Source organism: Pollachius pollachius (genome assembly GCF_949987615.1).
Source record: "Pollachius pollachius genome assembly, chromosome: 6".
NCBI classification, from domain to species: domain Eukaryota; kingdom Metazoa; phylum Chordata; class Actinopteri; order Gadiformes; family Gadidae; genus Pollachius; species Pollachius pollachius.
Genome location: NC_136939.1, coordinates 10,162,594 through 10,183,006, shown reverse-complemented (window position 1 = coordinate 10,183,006; position 20,413 = coordinate 10,162,594). Strand labels below are relative to the sequence as shown.

The 20,413-nt window shown below is 49.3% G+C and overlaps 1 protein-coding gene across 1 annotated transcript in view; it reads right to left on the bottom strand.

The window, feature by feature from the left end:
- Positions 1–1,023: 1,023 nt before the first annotated feature.
- nrip1b (nuclear receptor interacting protein 1b) overlaps positions 1,024–20,413 on the bottom strand; it is a 35,425-nt gene continuing 16,035 nt past the window's right edge. The window contains exon 2 of the mRNA XM_079738243.1: positions 1,024–6,739. Within this exon, the coding sequence (XP_079594369.1) occupies positions 2,629–6,285 (3,657 nt within the window). The 5' untranslated portion in view covers positions 6,286–6,739 and the 3' untranslated portion in view covers positions 1,024–2,628. The remainder of the gene's footprint in view (positions 6,740–20,413) is intronic.

The window sequence follows — 20,413 nt, the reverse complement described above, 5'->3', positions numbered from 1 at the left end:
TTTTCAGGGTCATCCTTGGGTATGCATTCAGGGCACATCTGTTGACCTCCGCATGTCCTCCCTTCTCTAAATGTCTTTCCTGCCTTTGTCTGGCCCTGTAGAGAACAGCAGTCGGCTGTGAAGGCCCTTTTAGAGGAAAATACAGGACATCCTCTGGCCCTAGTATAATAATCACCATCGTCTTTGATTGCTCAAAGGCTTTCGGTCTTTTGAATTTCTACTCTTTTTTTTCTTCCTCTGACCCACCCCGTCTCACCCCAATTCATGTTTGTGTGCTCAAGCTTGACTAAAGAAGACCGAGAATATGTTCTGAGGGTGTTATTTCTATTAGCTCTAGACTTGAAAATGTATAATTGTGAAATATTAATGTTGAAATTAGATATAGAATTGTTAAATTTTTGTGGGGTCATTTAGATAAATGTATGTAAATGTGTATATTGGGTATACATTATTCTATCAATTTATACATTATTAAGAAATATGCTATAATATTCTAATATCCATAATAAATACTATGTGTCAATAAAAGAGCAAAAGAGTAGAAAAAAGAAACCACGGTAATACTAGGTCATGCATTTTAGAACTTTATTTTTGAGATATCAGTGCAAATGAACACCAAAAATGACAACATAAAAAATGAAATTAGGTTTCATTTCTTCACATGGAAAAATGAAACACCTTTTTTTTTCAATTTGTTGCTACAAATGTATTTCTCAGATGCACAATGCATGTCTATGATTGTACGTCAATCCGCCATAACAGCCCCAAGCCCAGGTCACATCACAGAGCCTTTTCTTAACCAGTAACAGAAAAAAAATAAAAGAAAGATCACAAAAATATTCAATGCACATTTATTTTCACACATCTTCGTCAACTTGCTCAATAGCCATGTGGTTATTTAGGGACTGTTCATATTCTAAACGAACCGCCTTGAGAAAAAAATAAAAATGAAGACCTATTTTAAGACTTGACATTTCCCGCCCGCCCGCCCCACCCACCCCCCGCCCCCATCACCAGTAGGGATACACAGGTAGTTTCACCATGCGTCTGCATGCACCAAGCAGCAGTGACGAGTCAGACATATTGTTACACGACACAGCGCAGGATAGGATTATCAGTTACCACATTGAGACACATGCAAAGAACAAACCAACGAAAAAGAAAACAAACGAAAAGAGATGGGCATAGCATCCTCTGCCTTTGTATGTACACTAGTACGCATATAATTCATATTTACATATTCAGGGAATTAAAAACTAGGGTAATATCTTTTTCTTCAACAATACAAAATAGTCATCTTTCATAATGAAAGTACTATTTACACAAATATATTTAACCATTGTGAAAATGTATTTGTATTAGAAGAAACATTATTCATAAGGTATATGTACTTAAAGTAATGGACAACACAGTGTGTGAAACTAAAACTGATACTGAGAAAAATACAGTACAATCAAAAATAAGGAGCTAGAAACCAGGTATCCCTCAAGACACCAGCATGTCTTGGTGAGTATTACAGGATTGGGGCAGGTACATAGATCCAGCTGCAATGGAAACTGTACCTATGTGTTTTTTTTCTTCTTCTTTATTTTCATGCAATTCTTCTGACATTTTATGACTTAAGAGACCGCCACAAAAAAAGGTGTCCATACAGCACAAGAGTCAAGAAATGATTAAAGTCACAAACTGTCAAATTCTCAACATATAACAATACTGACATTGTTTATAACATGCCATGAACTTATCCGTAGGACACCAAAGACTAGAAACATATCAACAGTGCAAACTTTGGTCTGAATTTCGGACTATATGTAAAGATCCAACAGCTTGATGCCATGTCTGTGCATTGGCAAAATAGTGCTAGTTTACAATGAATGGGAAGGTGATAGTTTCTTGCCACTGCAACAAAGTGCACATTCCCCCAGTATAGACATTGAAATTTGCACTGTTGAAATTTAGTCTAACAAGTTCAATTCAGATCAAAGCAAATTACAATTAATTGTTGATCGCAATTTACTGTTTTATGATTTAACTTGTAAATAAACCATGATTCTTGAGGGAATCAGAGATGAAAATAACCAAAACATTCATCATTGGAATTATCTCTTCCGTTGCTGTGAATATAGTCTTTAGGGTCGTCCTTTAAATGTTTCTTGGTGTACTTCTTTGTAAAGGACTGCTGTGCTTACCCTAATTTATTTTATTCTGTACCAGATAAAAAACTGATTGGGACTGGTTCGAGAAAAAATCAGACAAATTGTACCCAATTCTTTAGGTGGACTTTGGAATTCAGAAGGTTAAATACAATTGCATGACTATCAGAAATGGAGGAAAATAGATTGGATGCTTCCATTATTTTGGTTTAATCGATTGACATTCTGCTAACATAGAGCTATTCTGTACCATTCAATAACCTAAACATTTTAAATAACAAAGTCATGATATATGTCTTTGAACTTCAACTTGCGCCAGTTTACAAAAAAAATCGTATATTCAGCATTCTGTCATTTCATTTCATTAAACTGCAAACCAATTTGGCAAGTCAGTAAAAAAGAACGAAAAAGTATAATTGTAATCTTTAGTCTTTTTTTTCTGTTTTGATAAAGGTTTCTACCTTAGATAAAACCTCTATTCAGATGATTGGCTCAGCCGCTGGCTCTTGTGGCTGTGCTTTTCATTGTGGGATGGCGAGTGTGGGGCGGAGCTCAGTTTGTGTTCATAAGCATGCACGTCACTGATTGGCTCCTCCTTAACGCGGACCATGGGCGGGTTCCCTTCTGTCTGATCCCTAGCCTCCTTCCTCAGCTGAGCACTACCCTTCTGCAACATGTAATAGAGGATAGGATTGGAGCGGGTCAGCCGTGGAGAGTCTGGGTTTGAGTCACAGCCCTCTGCCTCTTCCTCCTGCCCTGCCCACCGTGACGGGCTCTCTGGTTCTTGTTTGACCAGAGTTGGTGCATCCCTTTTCGGGGGTACTTGCCAAGGGCTAAGGTGGCTCACATTGCGTCCCCAGGGGGAGCGCGGAGGGATTTCGCAGGCTGGAGGCGTTGGCAGGGGTCTGAGGTTACCTGGGAGCCCCGAACTGAGTGAGCTGTGGGGCTGCCATGGTGATTGGAGGAAGTTGTGGTTGTTGTGTGTTGGCTGACTGAGGATGCTTCCGTTGGCCTTGCCATTGGTCTGCAGCACTGAGGGGCTGGGTGCACCCCTGGACTGCTGGGACAGTTCCTTCAGGCAGTTATCAGACAGCAGAAGCTGTTTAAGCACGTTAAATCCACGGCTTTCTCTGGCAAGGTATTCGCTTGGGGGACTGCCGCTTAGAGCTTCCTCCTCCTTGGGCCTCCTTTGTTGAGGAGGATCCTCCTGGAAAGGAGATGGGCGAGTGTTGCCTCCATCCCCGCTATCCACTGCCCTTGGGGACCTGATACTGTGGACGCTGTCGGTCAGATCAGGGAACGGGCGTCTTTTCTTTGGGCTGGGCCCGTGGTAATCCCTCTGTTCCTCCTTCACCGGTCTGGGCTGTGTCTCTGTCTGCATAGCAGCACTGCTGTAGTATGTAGCATTCTGTTGTTTCAGGAGCTGACTGAGAAGGCCATATTTGGCAATGACCTCTGCAGGCCGTGGCTCTGTTTTAAAGTCATGTGGGGGGTCTGGGGTAGGGCTGTTTTTGTCAGGGCCCCCCCTTCTCTTTCTGACCACTGAATCCACAGAGGTGGCCGGAGATCGAGCCACTTCCTCTTCGGCCTCTGTTTTGACCTTGACGTCTACAGCGGGGCCGTTAGAGCTGTCACAGATGACCGAGGTGCCGAGGCTTTTCTCAAAGCTCATCCCGGGCCACTCCACTGTCCTCGGCGCACCTCCAGCCACAGGTCTGTCTTTGCGGTGAACCGTGGCTGCGGCCGAGCCTGTCCCTAGCAACAGCTGCAGCACCGTGCGCCTCTCTAGAAGGTTCTCAATCTGGGAGGACGGGGGAGAGGCCTCACTGCGGCTGAACGGCGTGCCACTGCCTGAGGGCCTTTCGGACAAAGGAGTGGTGGTGTTCCTGTGGATGGGGGCACTGAGTCTCTCTAACAGTACTAGGGGCTTTCCAACTTCCACATCCTGGCCCTGAACTTTGCTTAGGGGCATTGGCGGAGATGGTGACGCCGTACCACATTGGGCCAAATTCTGCAACAATTTACTGGCACTGAAGGCTGGCTCCGAAGCCTTCTCAGCAGGGAAGGATTTAGATTTGCACAAATCCAGTGGGCTGGACTGAATGTGGGGGGAGGGGGAGGAATGAAGCGACAGTGAGCCGCTGGGGTCTCGGCTGAGGGAACAGCGGGACTGGGCCGAAGCTCCTAGCTTTTCCAAGGGGCTCTTTGTCCTGGATTCATCCCAGGCCAAAAGTTCATCGGCTGGGCCCCGAGACATGGTGGCCATGGTCACGTCAAGTGGCAAATCCTCATTAGCTGCACATCTATTCCCCTTGTTGTCATTATTCCTGCGTTCAAGAAGGAGCTGCATGAGAGTGACCTTAGAATGTGATTTAAGGTCTGGCTTCACTTCAGGCTCCTGGCTCTTGGGGCCCTGCGACCAGGATGGCTCTGGTTTCCACTTGTTTATCAGCGTTTCGGTCAGCTTGTCTAAGGAAGATGTGTTGTAGGAGGAGGATGGAGAGGAGAAGGAGGAAGAGGCAGAGGGGACAACAGCACTGGGGGATGAGAAGGTTACAGAGGAACAGTGAGCAGAGGGAGGGGGTGAGAACGCAGCAGGGGCAGATGAGAAGACTGTGGAAGAGGAGGACAACGAGGAGGAGGAGGAGGAGGAAGAGGTGGTGGCAGTGGTGGTGTTGACCTTGTATCCAGCGGCGTGGGCATTGGCCCGGCCTCTCAATGAGAGGTCGATGGGCGAGCTGCTTGAGTAGGTGCTCTCGGCGTCACTGCTGTCCTTGGCCACGCTCCTCTCTTGAGTGGAGCACTCGCTGTCGGACGTGACCGAGGAAGAGCCACTGGGCGGCAGAAGGCCACAGCTCTCCTCCAGGTGGCCGTTCTTGGTCAGCTGCTTCTGATTGTTGTGGTTGTTGAGAAGCAGCAGCAGCAAACTGCTGCAGGTCTGTGGGGGGCGCATGGGACGGGAGTCAAAGCCCCGCTTTTCCCTGGGTTGCTGGCTCGGGGCGTGGCTGACACCCTGGGCGACTGGGGGAGGGGAGGTCTGGCTCTGGCTGCGACTGTGGAGCAGGGAAGGGCTCTGCGGGCAGGAATGGGCCATACGTGGGAGTGTTGGAGTAGCCGTGTTTGTCGACGTCTTCCCGTTCTGGGTGGTGAGGGGGCTTAATCCATCTTGGGCTACAGGAGGAGCCTCTCCTGCGCTGGGTGGCCTTTTGCCCTGACCTAGCTGCTGTGTTGCCATGGCAGCGAGCCGTTCGCTGGCAGAGCGGCCCGAGAGCTGGGCTTTCAGCGCATGCTCACGGGAGTATTGCTGCAGGTGGGCCTCGCTGGAGAGCAACAGTGCCAGCTGACTGCAGGCCACGCTGGGTTTGGGTGAGGGAGCCGGGCTGGAGCGAATCTTCACCATGTTGGCAACGGCCTTGAGGCGCTCGGCGCAGGACACGGTCTCGGTCGACACGGGAGCAGATGGAGGCGTGGCGCTGTGTGCCGAGCGCGGTGACTCTGGAGGTCTGTCCTGGTTGTGTCCGCGGCGGCTGTAAGGCGTGTTGCTATGATTCTGCAGTTTATTTTTCCTCATCAGTCCCTTCAAGCGGCTGGATGCCGTGCCATAAACAGGAAGCGGCTCTTTCTCTGTGGCGGGGGCCTTGGGTGGTGGGGAACAGTCATTGGCTGGCTTATTGGCATGCTGGGACAAGGCCACGCTCTGCAACCGGGAGCTGAAGGACTGGAGCAGGGAGGCCAGCAGGGTGCTCTCCCCAGCATGTGGAGAGCCCTCCCGGTTGCCATTCTGCAAACCTCCCCCTTGGCCATTTAGTTCCGCCGAAGGGGGGCTCACGCGTTGGTTTACTGGCTCGTTCCAGACACCGGAGCGCAGCAGACGGGCCTTCTTCAGGTTCTGCGAGACACCCAGTGAGGGCCCGTTGGTCCCGGCCTTGGGTGTGGCAGGGCCATGGTTAGGCAGCTGGAACGAGCCTCCCACCTTGTCGGCCTGCTCCTGGTTGTGGTGGGCAGCCTCCGACCTCCTGCTCGCTGTGGCCCCGGACCCGGTCACCACCGGATGCATCAGTAAACCTTCCAGATAAGTTAGAACAGCTGAATCCTTGTGTGTCTCAGGGCCAGGCTCCTCCCCATGAGTCATGTTCAATACTAGGAGTCCCTCGTATGGTTTGGCAATGCTACTGGGAAAGCAATGTCCACTGGATCATTTGACTGACAGTGGCATGTACTTCCGAAGAACAGAGAAACAGAAGGTAAGCAGTTGCCGCCCAGAATGAGTCCAGTGGGGGTTGGTGCGAGGATCCACTGACTAGATGTGTCTCTTTATACAGTCAGCAGGGCAATGAAACTGCCAACACACGTAGAGCCATTCTAGGGCAAGAGGGCCCTACTGGCACTGCTCTGTGCCTCTGAACAGTGGTTGATCCCAGAAGGCCCCGGCTCCGGGCTTGTGCGAGAGGAACGTAGCAGTCAGCAGGATTTCTCCACAGAGTTTCTGTTGACACATTCCATTGCTCAGGATAGTTACTCCCAAACCTTCGGGGGCTTCTTATGGTGGCACCCTTTCAGCTTTACCAATCGCCCATCGGGGGGACCTATGGGAAAGGGGGAGAGAAGAAAAAAAAAGGCATGAGAAGAGATTTGCATGTCGGCAGCACATCACATTCATTTCTACACCTTGTCTGCCATCTCTGTTACTTAGCAACATTTCAGATTGACTGCACACGGCTCCCCTCTCACGGCTACCCACCCTGCCGCCCCCTCCCTCACCGACGACACATGTAGATTAGTTCTGATTGGATCCAAATTGAAAATCTGAGCCCACTACCTTGAAAACATTCAGGTCTCAAGCTATAAGCCCCCCCCCCCCCCCCCTCCCCCAACCTCCCCCCTTGCTGGAACGCCTTTCAAGAGTGAAGGGCCAGTGAGAGCGGTGAATAAATTCCTGTGCAGCTTGTCATTTCTTTGGATTACCCTCCCTCCCGTCTCCCTCCCCTGCCTCCATCTCCTTCTCATGCACTTGAGCAGCAGCTCGCATGACAAAACCCTGGCAGGTGGTCACATTCAGCGACAGCCATGCGCACCTACACTGTCCACAACCACACCGAGGAATGAACAAACATCATCAATTCATTTATTTTTGTATTTTATGCATGTGAAACGTAGGATTTTCCTATCCGTTGCATGTGTGTTAGTAGTATCTGTACCATAGGTATTCTGTGTTTGCGTTCACTAGTATGTTGCTGTGATTTTTATTCACACTTTCGTCCACCTAAACCTCCAATCAACGTATTTTATCTTAACCGAAGCGGTGGGTTTGTTTACCGGCACCGCATCAGTGACATCCGTCAGACACGCACGATGGGACCTTTAGATGTATAGTGTGTATTTGTTTGTGAGCGTGCGGTTGCTGGACGTGCTGTTGGAAGGGGGGGGGGGGGGGTAGAGAATGATCAGGTGGACCTGTCACGCCACACGCCAATGACGCCGGGACCACTGACACCAGGGGGTCGAGCTCCGTTTTCCTGGTTGCTATAACGATGTCATCGGCCCTGCCCTCGGAGACCTCCGCTCTGAACCCTGTCAGCGTGGTTTCCGTGGATACGCGGACACCTCTGACAACCGCGGTCGAGTCCCGTAAAGGTTAATTAATACAGCAAGCTACCACCTCGCCTCGGCTGGCGCCCCGCGTCCTTCCCCTGACGCTCCTCTCACCTCGGATGTCCGCCACGGGCGCTACACACAGTAGGTCTCATGACGGGGGGGGGGGGGGGGGGGGGGGATTACGAGGAGGAGAAGGCCGTTCCTCCGGGGGTAGCAGCATAGTTGCTAGTTTAACTACTGCACAGAGAGATACGCAGCAAACAAAGAAGGCCGTAAATAGAAAGACAAAGTGGGAGTCAAACCTGGATGGATTTAATCGCGAGGGCAAAGTCTTCTGATTGGCAAACATGGTGAACCCTTTTAATGCCACCTAATAACAAGCTGGGATCAGGGACTGAATTAAAGTGGGTTGGCGTCGTTTCATGAAGTCTAAATGATAGGGCAACGATAATTGTGAATAAGCAATGGGAGGAAGTAGAACGCCTCCACTGGGGGCATTTAGTGCAGTGCCCCTCAGGTGAAATTTTTGCATCAAGTTCAGGTGCTCTGAATGAGTCCCTCCAGGATTTCAACATGAATAAAAGGGAAGTAGTTCATCGGCATCCATTACAGTTCAAGACCGGCTGTAAGCCGCTGACCTGCATCTGACAACAACAGAAACCAACCTGGTCACCCGGGGCCATCTGACGTCTGTTTTCCCCACTAATCTAAAATGGCGGGATTAAGGCTATTTTCCCGCCAGTCAGCTTTCTGCTGCTTAAACAGAACGTCCTCTAACGCAGAGTTGATTCAGTAAACACCCCCCCTCCCCTTCCCCAACACAGTTAATTTAGAGGACTAATTTAGTAGCCTCGATGTATCCCTGTCAATGGAACGAAAAAAAACGAACGCACATGCAAATGACAGACGAGACAGTGACACGGCGGTGGCATTAGAAACACTGCTAAGCTCTTTATTGTTGGCAGTGAACCTGCGGTATTAGAGATGACCTTGTTTATGCCTCTGTCCAAACAAAAGTTCAATACAGCAGAACGGCAGGATATAAAGGGCACCAAGGCCGCTATGGCACAAAGTCTGACACGTATTCAGAGTGCATGAAAGAACCTCCATATCCACCAGAAAGGACGAGTCAGCCTTTTGAAAAAAGGAAAAAAAAAAAGAAAAAAAAGTTGGGACCTTCAAGCTTTTTTGAAAGACACATGTAATGGCGGAGGCGGATGTCAAAAAAGCCCTACAAAGGCAAGGGCGAGACAAAATATGTTCTCAGTGCCGACCGTGCACTGTGAACAAATAAATGACCTCAATATCAGGGAGGCCGTCCTCTGAAGCAAGGGGCCCCTAAAGCATATAGGGGGGGCCCCTCCTCTCTCCTCTCTCAGGACGTGTGACCTGTGTATTACTATTACATTACCCCCACCCCCACCACCACACACACACACACACACACACACAAATGGTATACGTCGAGAAGGACCTTACACAACTGTTTACATCTCATCTGGCGATGACACCCACCAAAAGGCTGACGCCCTTCGTCACCCCAACCTCTTGAACAGCCACCATCAAGAACCCCCTTCCCCCCCTCTCTCCCTACCCCACACGCCTCTTCCCTCGATGAGCAGCTCTACAGTTAGCCTGGTGATTATCCATTGTCTCTGACAATGTCAGCCAATGACAAAGCAGCCGCATTCCAAAGTGATTTTTACTACAGCAAGCCACGCGTAGGGCAAGTGTTGTGGTTACCTCTTTCTTTCCTTCCGTCTTCCATTCTCTCTCTCTCTCTCTCTCTCTCTCTCTCTCTCTCTCTCTCTCTCTCTCTCTCTCATTTCCTTCGGAGGGGATACAAACAAGAAAGCAACTGCCATCCTTTCCTAAGTGAAAGACCCCCAAAGTCAGAAAGTCTGCCCTCCAGACCTTTCCTCCTGCCTGTTTTCCAGATCACCACCTCCTTCCCCCCACACACACGCTCTCCCAAACACACACACACACTCTCACACACACGCGCTCTCCCACACACGCACACTCACCCCACCAAGACGGTTCCCACCATTTTCCATTTTTTTCCCTTCCTATACGAGTGCTTAAATGACCTTCATTGTCAGGAACGGTAATCCATTTAGGGCATTTAAAATGTATGAGACCAAACAACATAATTAAAAAAACTGTGGGGATGGGGGCGGGAGGAGGTTGTTGGGGTGGAGGAAGGGTGGGAGGGCACGAGAGCAGCAGTTACAGTCAAGGTCACCTATGGCCGCCAAGGTCTTTTCCACGCCGCGCAACAGCTGGTGTCCATGCAAAGCTCAGGGCGTTAATAAAAAGTGACAATGTTGCCCGGGCTGGTGTGTAATACTAATGTCTGACACCCGGCTGGCAGATGTGTTCCCCCCGCATTAAAGGGGAGTCAAGGTTAAAGGAATTTAAAGAGAGGAGGCGATGCCTAAACACTATTATATCGTGTAATCTCCCGCCAGGCCCGACGGCACATCCTCCTGCGCTGGGCTAGCTCGCACACGCGCCGCGACTGGACGCTAGTTTGTTAAAATTCAATATGGCCCCGCCGTGATTAAATAAGACAAAACATAAGCCACCCCGACCGAATGTGCTTGTTCCTCCCCGAGAACGCCACTGCCAAGCGGGCCGGCTGGGCACGCCGTGGGCACGGCGGTGAAGTCACATTAGAAGCACTCTGGCTCACCTTGAGAGAGGTAAACAAGGGAGGAACATGCCACTTGAACAGCGGGAGGTCCGCAACAAGGATCTGCACTCACAGATAAGTCGTGGAGGACAAAGTCACACAAAGAAATGCATTACACACACACGCGCGCACCCACCACCCACAGGCAGGCGCCCACACACACAAGCACGTGCACGCACCCACACACACAAACACGCACACACACACACACACACACATATACAATTGCAGGCGAGCACACACACACGCACACAAAAACAATGAGAAGTAGGGCAGTCCAAGGATGCATTGACCAAACAAGTCATGCACAGCACATGCGTCTCCATTTCTACAGAGATAAAGAGTGAAATAGAGAAAGACGCACACACACACACACACACACCCACATACACCATGACGTTACACCACACAAAAGGATATATGATACACAGATACTGAAAGGTCACACCTCTCGGGCTGAAGGGAGCACAGGTTACATGGGAGTGGTGCAGGAAGCAACCTTTGAGGGACAGACAAGTAGGAGAGGAGGACATTGAAGGCGCCGGGAGCCTGGGTCGGCCCCTGGACAAGTGCCGCGAGGGGTTGTTGGAGAGAATGCCAGTTCACACACACACACACACACTCTCTCACACACACACACACTGGTGACTCAGCTGAAGGATTCAGAGCACCAGCTGAATGGACTGGAAGTCCCGCACCCCCCAACTCTCTACACACCCACCCACCCCCCACACTCACACAAACACCCACACAAACACACACACACACCCCATCAGCACCATACCTTGCCCAGGGTGGCGCAGATGTGCTTTCAGAAAAAAAAAGGTGTTTACAGTGCATGATAAATATTTGGGTGTCATTTGGGAGACCCACCCATGGGCCATTTCCTGAGTCGCCTGGAATAACTGTGTTGGTATGAAAAAGACAAACACACAAACACAACAGCACAATTATTGAAACACGCATCCCTTCCTAATGAGCCGTAGCGTCTATCCATCTCAACCCGATTTGTTTCTATTCGAGATCGAGATAATCTTTCGTTTACATTGTCTCCTCCAAAGTGGTGCCCATTTCCTCTCAGACGACATTTGTAAACATTAGAGAGGAACTGTGGGGGGAATGAGACCATATGATTGGCTCTAGGGTCGCCGTGCCAACTTGGGTGGGGTACCGGAGGCCTTTGAAGCTCACCGCGGAGGAAAGCGTGGGCTGCATCGCCAAGGAGATCAAAGACACACCCTCTTATGGCGGGTCGTCGTCAGCGAGGAAAATCTCTGCCTTTTAAGTTAACCGTTTGTATACAAGACCGCTGGCTGATTGGTATTCGGGGCAATCTGGGACATGTTTTGGGAGCGAGACGCTGTCTGACAGAGGTTTATGTGGGAGGAAGAATAGCATCATAACCTCATCCTCAAACTGCCTTTTGGTTATTTTTGTTACTGTAGTGTTTGTATTGCTGTCCCCAATCCACTTTTTGTAGTTTGTTAATCATCATTGAGTGTTGTTTGATTGTGTTGTAAGACTGTGGAATTGGAGGTGAGAAGGGATCATCCAATTGGATTTATAAACACAGTCAAACACTGCATTTTGTGGCAATCATACTGAGAATATGAGAAGTTCTTGGAGGTATTGCTATGGTAGGCTTACCAACTGGTAATGGGTTTAATTTATAGCACACACATTGCGTGGGTGGTTGTGTGTGTGTGACTTATTATGCACACCACTGAAAAAAACCACTGTCGAGAAAAGCACCATCAGCTTGTTGCAAGCAATTAGGCGTCTCACTCAAATCCAATGCGAGTGCTTTAGGGTCTCCAGGGGCATGGAACCGGCAACCTCCCTTACCCTGAGATAGTACTCATGGCTGAAAGTGCACGGACACGCTGCCCAATGGCGGACCCACCGAGAATAAACCCAATTGTCCGGCCAGCATCGATGCACCTCTGGAAAAAAAGGGGAAAAACAAAAACCCTCCTCAGTGTTTCAGGGCCTCTGGCTCCTTAAGTGCTACTTGTACGATTTCAGCGCTAGGCCGGGATCACCTTGATCTCTCTTTGAACCCCAGGTAAACCCATATGACACGGAGGTGCGGACAAAAACACGTATTCACCCCCGGCCTTGTCCTCGGCTCACCCTCTAAGCCTCATTGTTAAATACAGCAGGAGTCTGCTCCGCGCGCTAACAATAGCAGGGTCAGGCCCGCTCTAAAGGGAGGAGAGATTTGGGCCGGCTGCCGTTTGTTTGTGTCCGCCATAAAGCCATCCCACCTGGCTGGCGCGCCACTTCTGCGTGGAGAACTCCCAACTGAAACACGATGTGTTGTTTTCACCATGCGGGGAGGAGGAGGAGGAGGAGGAGGAGGAGGAGGAGGAGGAGGAGGAGGAGTGTGTGGCAGGCCTCTGTTTGCAGGATAGGCTTACATTGTTAGGTGATTACCACCCCCTCGCTTCTAAATGTTATTTCAGTAGCTCGGCGGCAGAGATATGCACCTTCTTAAGAAATGTGATTTACCCCCGGTAATTGTGTTTTTCATTGTTGCCGGCTCTGATCGCAGTCAGCCGGCGCACCGACTCTTGCAGGAAATTATCCCGCCGCGCCTCGGCCCGCCAGCGGCCATTAAACTAGCCGAGAAAGACAAGGCCAGTGCGCCATTGGCATGTTGTTATCTAGCCGTAACGAAGGAGTGGGAGGCGGTGGAAGCGGATCTGGAGGGTAAACACCAGGGAAGGCGCAACATCGCTATGAAATGGACATTGTTTTTTAAATAAACGCTAAGCTAACATAAGCTACCCAAGGCCACGCGCTGACGGGCATTGGGCTCCGGTCCGAGCGTTGTTTGTGGGCGACGTGTAGACAGGCGGGCGGGCAGGCAGGCACCACGGGCCTCTCTCTCGCTCCCCCTCACTCACCCCATACCTTGTCATCCTTAGCAGTGGAGGCTGATACAGGTAAAGTGCAGTAATCAATTTGCTCTACTGGCGGGAGAGCTCCCTACGAATACTAATCAACCTCCTACCTCCTTCCCCAACCCCACGCACACACACATAAACAACCCCCCCCCATCTCACCCCACCCCAACCCCCAACACACACACACACACACACACACACACACACACACACACACACACACACACACACACACACAAACACCTCCAGCGCCTGCCTTTCTCCTTCGTCGTTCACCTTTCTCATGGCTTATATACAGCCCCCCCCCCCCCCCCCCCACCCCCCCCCCTGCGCCTGTGGCCCAGACCTGACCAAACGCTAAAGGAGGGCAGGATGTCTTCTGTGCAGATAACTGCTGCCACTAATCAGGCCTACGTGCACCGGGCCGTGGGATTAAAAGAGCCAGCACAGCTTGACTCAGGCGCTGAATGGCGGCACGTAACTCGGGGCTTTGAGAGCACACGGGCGTGCACACACACACGCTCGCACGCACACACACAGACACAGACACAAAGAAGGAACAGCAATAGCACAAGAGGCTGCAAATGGAAACCTACGGGAACGCGGCAATATCTCGCCCCCCCCGGAAATACACAAACATAAGCGGGATGCCATACCACCAACAAGGTCAAAAAGACAGACAGACACACACACACACCAAGCACACACACACACACACACACACACACACACACACACACACACACACACGTGAGCAGATGACATCTAAATGTATATCAGCCTACCAAAACAATAGAGAGATTCCCTGCCTGGCAGTGAGAGCAGCCCTGTTTTGAGCACATCTCCATCATGGAGGAGGAACAAACGGAGTACAGCTGTGAGCTGACACACAGCGTAATTCCCCCTCGCTGTTCATTTGAAGCATTTGAGGCTTACAAGGAGAGGGGCTGGTGGCGGAGTGGAGGAGGGCTGTCTCTGCACCATATCAAACACATACCCAAGTTGCCTCCAGGCTGTGGCGGAGCTCGCGAGCATGAACACACACACACACACACACACACGCACATTTGGGCACGCACACACGCACACGGATTTGGGAGCGCGCGCACACACACACAGACACACACACACACACACACGTAGCTTAGGCAGGAGTGAGAGACAGAGACTGAGAGAGAAATGAGAGTGTTAAAAAGAGAGCGAGCAGGGAGCAAGTATTGGGGAGAGAGAGAGAGAGAAAAAGAGAGAGAGAGAGAGAGAGGGGGGGGGAGATGGAGAGCGGACACCATGCTTTGCATCAGCAGGGATATTTCATTATGTACATAACGAGTGCCATTAATCGCTCTTAACAAGAGGACACAACCTCACCTTGGCAGTCTCACACGCAACCGCCGGCGCGAGTGGGTGGGTGGGGGTGGGGGGGGGGGGGGGGGGGGGGGGGGGGCTGGGCACATGCAAAACATCTGAAGGGGGCGTTCAAAATTTTTATTCACAGGTTTTTTTTCGATTCGGTCGTCGTTTGTTATCATTTTGTCCCCCGTCGCAAGGTCCATATCAGAGCCTTGAGGCCCGAGGGCCACGCAGGAGCCTGCAACGCTCTGACACACACACACACACAAACACACACACACAAACACACACACAAATGGAACGTGAAGGGAAATAAATATGGCCAGGGGATAGGTGGTACGAAAATGCCGCAGTGACTACGGATGTGTGTGCGTGTGTGTGTGTGTACGTGTGTGCTTGGTGTGTCAGTCGGGGGTGAGTGTGTGTATGCCCTTGACACACTGACATAGGGGGCGTCAGTCATGTGACACTCCTGTCATTCGTTCCGCCTTCATCATCACCCCCGCCCCCTCCTCTTCCATCCTGAACCTCCTACCCAGCCACCTGGCAAACCCCCCCGCCCCCTTCCACCCATCTCCCCCCTCCTCCTCCTCCAACCCACCCATCCACCTTTCCGCAACGACCTCATCCTCCTGTGACCTAATGCTGTCCCTCCCGCCCCCTCCTGCCCCTCCTCCCCCTGCTCCCCAACACACATCTCTCTTCCAAATCTCTCTCTGCAGTCAGAGCAGCAGAGACCCAGCCACCCACCGCCTTGCTTCGTCTGTCTCTTTATCACTCCATCCATCTATACATCTCTGTCTCTCTCTCTCTCTCCCTCTTTCCATCTGCACATCTTTCTCTCTCCCTCTGCCTTCTCCCCCTTTCCTGTCCTCTCTCTCTCTCTCTCTCTTCCACCCTCCCCCTTTCCTGCCATTACTCCCCCCCCCCCCCCCTCTACTCCCTCCCACTCCCTCTCCCCCGCGGCTGTGCAGCAAGGTCAGGTGGGTCACTGTGTCCTCATCTGTAATCCACTGCCATTCGTCAGCAGCCCCAGCCTACCCAGACTGGGGGGGGTGGGGGGGGGACAGAGAGAGCGAGAGCAGGAGCGAGAACAAGAGCGAGAGCGAGAACGAGAGAGTGAGAGAAAGACATAGAGAGAGCCATAGAGAGAGCGAAAGAGAGAGCCATAGAGAGCGAAAGAGAGAGCCATAGAGAGGAGAGGAGAGACCAGGCACTCAGACAAGGGGAGAATGCCCAATTAGGCAGCTGTCACACACACACGACACACACACACACACACACACACACACACACTCACTGAGTCCGGCATGGTAGAGCAGAGCCGGGTAGAGCAAGAGTTGGAGAAATAAAGAGAGATGGAGAGAGAGAGATGCTGCAGAATCAGCCTACTGTACTGAGGAGTGTAAACACACTCAGCTGCAAGGGTACTGTTTTCTATGTGTTTTTTTGTGTGTCATTGTGTGTGTGTTTGTGTGTGTGTGTGTTTGTGTGTGTGTGGGTGAGTGTGGCTTTGTCCGAAGAAAAGGTCCAAACAGCTACATTTTAGCAAAACATTGTGATTGTGAAGTGCCTATTGTGTGCTAAAGGCTTAAGTTAGTATGTCAATAGGCATGTACTTATACACTCAACAAAAAGCTGACTACAGGACCGGCTAAGCATTTACTAGAGGTGATTTTTTAATTTTAAAAGGCTGTTGTATGCTTGACAAGCAATAACAATTCCCTTTACCCATAATCCTTTGTGGGTGGGTTGGGAGAAGGGTGATGGGGTAGTGGTTGTTAGCGGACTGTTTGTATGAACGTTTCTGCCCACTGGTACAGGAACCTGGCCAGACATTACAACAATAAGTCCAAAGTCCAGAGCAATATGGACCCATGCAGAGTGTTGTGTGTGTATGTGCATGTTCATATGCATGTGTGTGCTTGCGCGTGCATGTTTGTGTGCATACGTGCACGCAGTGGGAGGAGACACCATGCCTGACAATCCTTGATGTCCCGCACTAATGAAGAATATCAAATGGGCGACAAATATCCCATAATTGAATCATTCATCAACTGCAAACACATCCGCCATGAGTAATGGTGAAGCTAATCAGCAGGAATGCTACGGATGGACTTCACGCCAGGCCCTTAGGAAAGATTTATAATTCCAGTCCATGCAGGTTTGGAGCCATTACTTTGTTTGATAATTTAGCCAAAAATGCACAAAAAATTGTGTCTTTGTCTTTCAAACAGCGACCAGGTACAGTCAAACCAAGTCTCACAAATCAGACGTTGGTTTACTATGTAAAGTCAGATGGCAGACGTGATAAAATCAGAGGGAACAGCCTTTGTTTTGCTTCATATATATCTTTTGACCAATCATGTTGCTAGAGGTGGAGATCTGTGTGCGTGCGTGTCATTGACGAATATCTCGACCAAGACAGGAAACAAGAAGTAAATCTGCACCTTGCATTTTCTAGTTTCCGGCCCAAGCTGTGTGCCGACTCCCCCCAGAAGTTCTGCTATATATAGTAGGACTGCTGGATCCAAGATTAAGTCAAATGTGGTTCGGAGGTGAGCACATTGGGTATGTCTCTCCTTGCTAAATCTTCCCAGCAATAGAATATATTTCTGTCTCCTAGTTTAGATATTTTTTTGCTTTTTGGCAATGTGCAGCCTTACGTGTCAAAGTTCAACAGGGTTCAGTGGAGCTTCAAATCCAGCTTTGAGTGGTTGAGTGTCCAAGCTGATTGCGTCAGAAGAGCGAGGGACACTTATCCTGTAAATCCTGTCTGAGTAGAAAGTAGAAAGAGTTTGCGGATACTTAACCGAATTTCTGGACTTACCCGAAACCATTTTGCACTTGGTTTTGTAGCTGTGTAACATCAGGATTTTATCGAATCAGGATTTATATAACCTTTATAAATTGTGCAAACGGTTCAGATAATATCCAAACGCAATTGTTTATCACTATCATTCAGTTCATTGAATAATGTGAATAAATAACCTTACCTCCAAAGCGCACACTTTATATACTGCATATATTAATCTCACCTAGTAATGTCAGCGGTAATTCATAATTCATGAGGATTTCTTACTGGCTGAAATTTTGACCTTTGTAAAATAACAGTGGGCGTCGGTGCTGATGTTGGCAAGCGAAGGCTAATGTTCGTGAAAACCTAATTTGTAAATGTTGGTTTTACAAGCACTAGCTTGAAATACCAGCAGCTCCATGGGCTGAGTCTTATCCCGGGGAGTCCAGCGCATAGCAGTTTTCTGCCAGCAGTTTTCCCCCTTCTGTGTCAGGACCCATTTTGCAGCCATTTAGAGAACACCCAGCGAACCTGAGCAGAAAGAGGAAGTCAGGCAAGTGAACATCAATTCCCTTAAACAGGATTGACATAATTGTACAACAGCTTTTAATCCATTAATGTTGCATGCTCTGATCAATTCCCCATTACAGTTACTTTAAACACTCAAAACCTCTGCCCTACTCTGATACTTACTTAAATTACCCACTGATTTAGGGATACACAAAATAATAAATAATAATGAAATGTGAAAGCTTGTATTATCTCAACATGCTTGACAATGCAAACGTCGGAAGTGGCACATTCGTGTTTTCTGGCACGCTCTCCAGAAACTTCCATTCCCGTGTTTTCCATTGTCATGACTCAGCTAACTGAGGTTAGCTGGTCCCTCCCTTGTTCTTTCAGCGGGTCTCCTGTATGCCAGGATGCCATTATGCTAAAACGCTCCCAAAGTCTTGAGATGCTAATCTGTCTTGTCATATTGATGCATAGGCTGGGGGCTGCTCCATTAGCAGCACTGGGAGAGTGACTGTGCACTCAAACAATAACTAGTTTGTTATTGTGCTCTCACGTACATCTAAAATAACAATTAGATGATTGCAAGCACGATCCGGGGTCCACTCTGGCAACTACATGCCCTTAATCTCCTGAAAAGATCAGGGAAGTTAAGGGGATCGAATCCAATACATTGTCAGCAGAGCGACGACTCGGGCTAACATTAAAAATTAAAGGGCAGACGCATTCTCCTCCCCCATGTTCTGGCTATAAAAGATGATAGATGCTCAGTAATACAGGCATTTTTCAAAAAGCTGCAAAATTTGGTGTCATTACCATTAGGTTAGAAAAGCGCTCCGCTACGCTATCTTAGGCTGAGATATTGCTGGCACGGAGCATCCGCCATTGAATACACCTGCAGGCCTATACATGATTTGCCTGTAGGTCACGCCTCTACAATGTAAACAACACCGGTCAGAGTGGGTCAGCCCATCTATAGGAGTGTAACTCGACTCCTGAAGGGAGTGAAACAGTTCAATGTGCGATCCCAGGCTCACTTCAGATCTTATCAACGATACTGGACGGTGTGGATTGCAAAGTGGAAGTATTAGGCTATATACTGTTCCATCTACAGGTTACTGAGATCTAGGAGGTGGTAACCATGGCTACTTCCATTGCATGTGCAATGCAATGCATAGCCAAGTTTGTGAGCCGACACATTTATTGAAAAAGTACTCGAGGACTTTACTTCATCATTGTTTACGCTGTGTTCTCTCGTACATCAGGTCACTTGTCAGTAGTAACTGAATGTTTACAAATTAAAAGGCTAATTTGGACTATTGGCTATTAACCTACAATGAATAACAATGTGTGCATGTTGTACATAGTCTGCAGTATATCAGCTGAAGAAACTACTGTTCCGGTTATCATTTTTTTTTGGAGACTCTTCAGTCACACTCCTTATGGGACAAAATGCAACGTAAACCGTTTTTCCCGTCCTGAATGATTTTAGAATCAGTTCGGAGAGACAATCTACAGTGAATACTGATCATTTTAAAGAACCGGTCTCGGATAAGCATCTTACTTAGGAGGATGGCAGGTCATCTAGGGAAGAAACTCCAAACTATTCAGATGGGCGTCAATCACCCAGGAGGACACAGTCTGACAACCATCTGTCAGTGGTACTGCAGCAATACTTTTATAGCAACTAACAGGGAGATCACCCTGAAGTTCACCATACTGAAAGTCACAATCCAGGCAGGCCAGCACTGCTGGCGTCCTGTCCCTTTAAATAACTTTAGGACATTTTTTTATCTACCATCCTCCTTGGGTTTTTTTTAACACTCCAAACTTCTCTCCTCCATCTCTCTGCCCATCTATCCCTCTTTCAACAACACACGCACACACACAGCCTGCATGTGTGGCTGGCAACTACAAAGCAGTTAACCAAGCATCTCTTGGCTCTGTGTAGACAGAATAAGACACTCTCATTACAGGCCCTTAAAAAAAAAGCTTTTTGCCCTCTATCACAAAAAAAAACATCGAGTGAAAACCCGGGGAAGCAGAGCAGAAGAGAGGAGTGATAGAGAGAGCATGAGGGAGAGAGAGCTAAAGGTCACCGTTCCCTTACAACTTGATTCCGTGCGAGCCTGGAGTAGACACACAGACACACACACGGAAATACACATAAACACACACGCAAACACACACACACACACACACACACACACACACACACACACACACACACACACACACACACACACACACACACACACACACACACACAGTTCCCCTTTCCTGTTCCTCTTTAATGTCACAGGGCTGGCTCATATGACCTTGAGCCGCAGCATTGGCACGGCAGCCAGTGAGAGCTACCTCGCCCGCGGGCGCCCTTGAACTGGATCTGCAAGACAAAAAA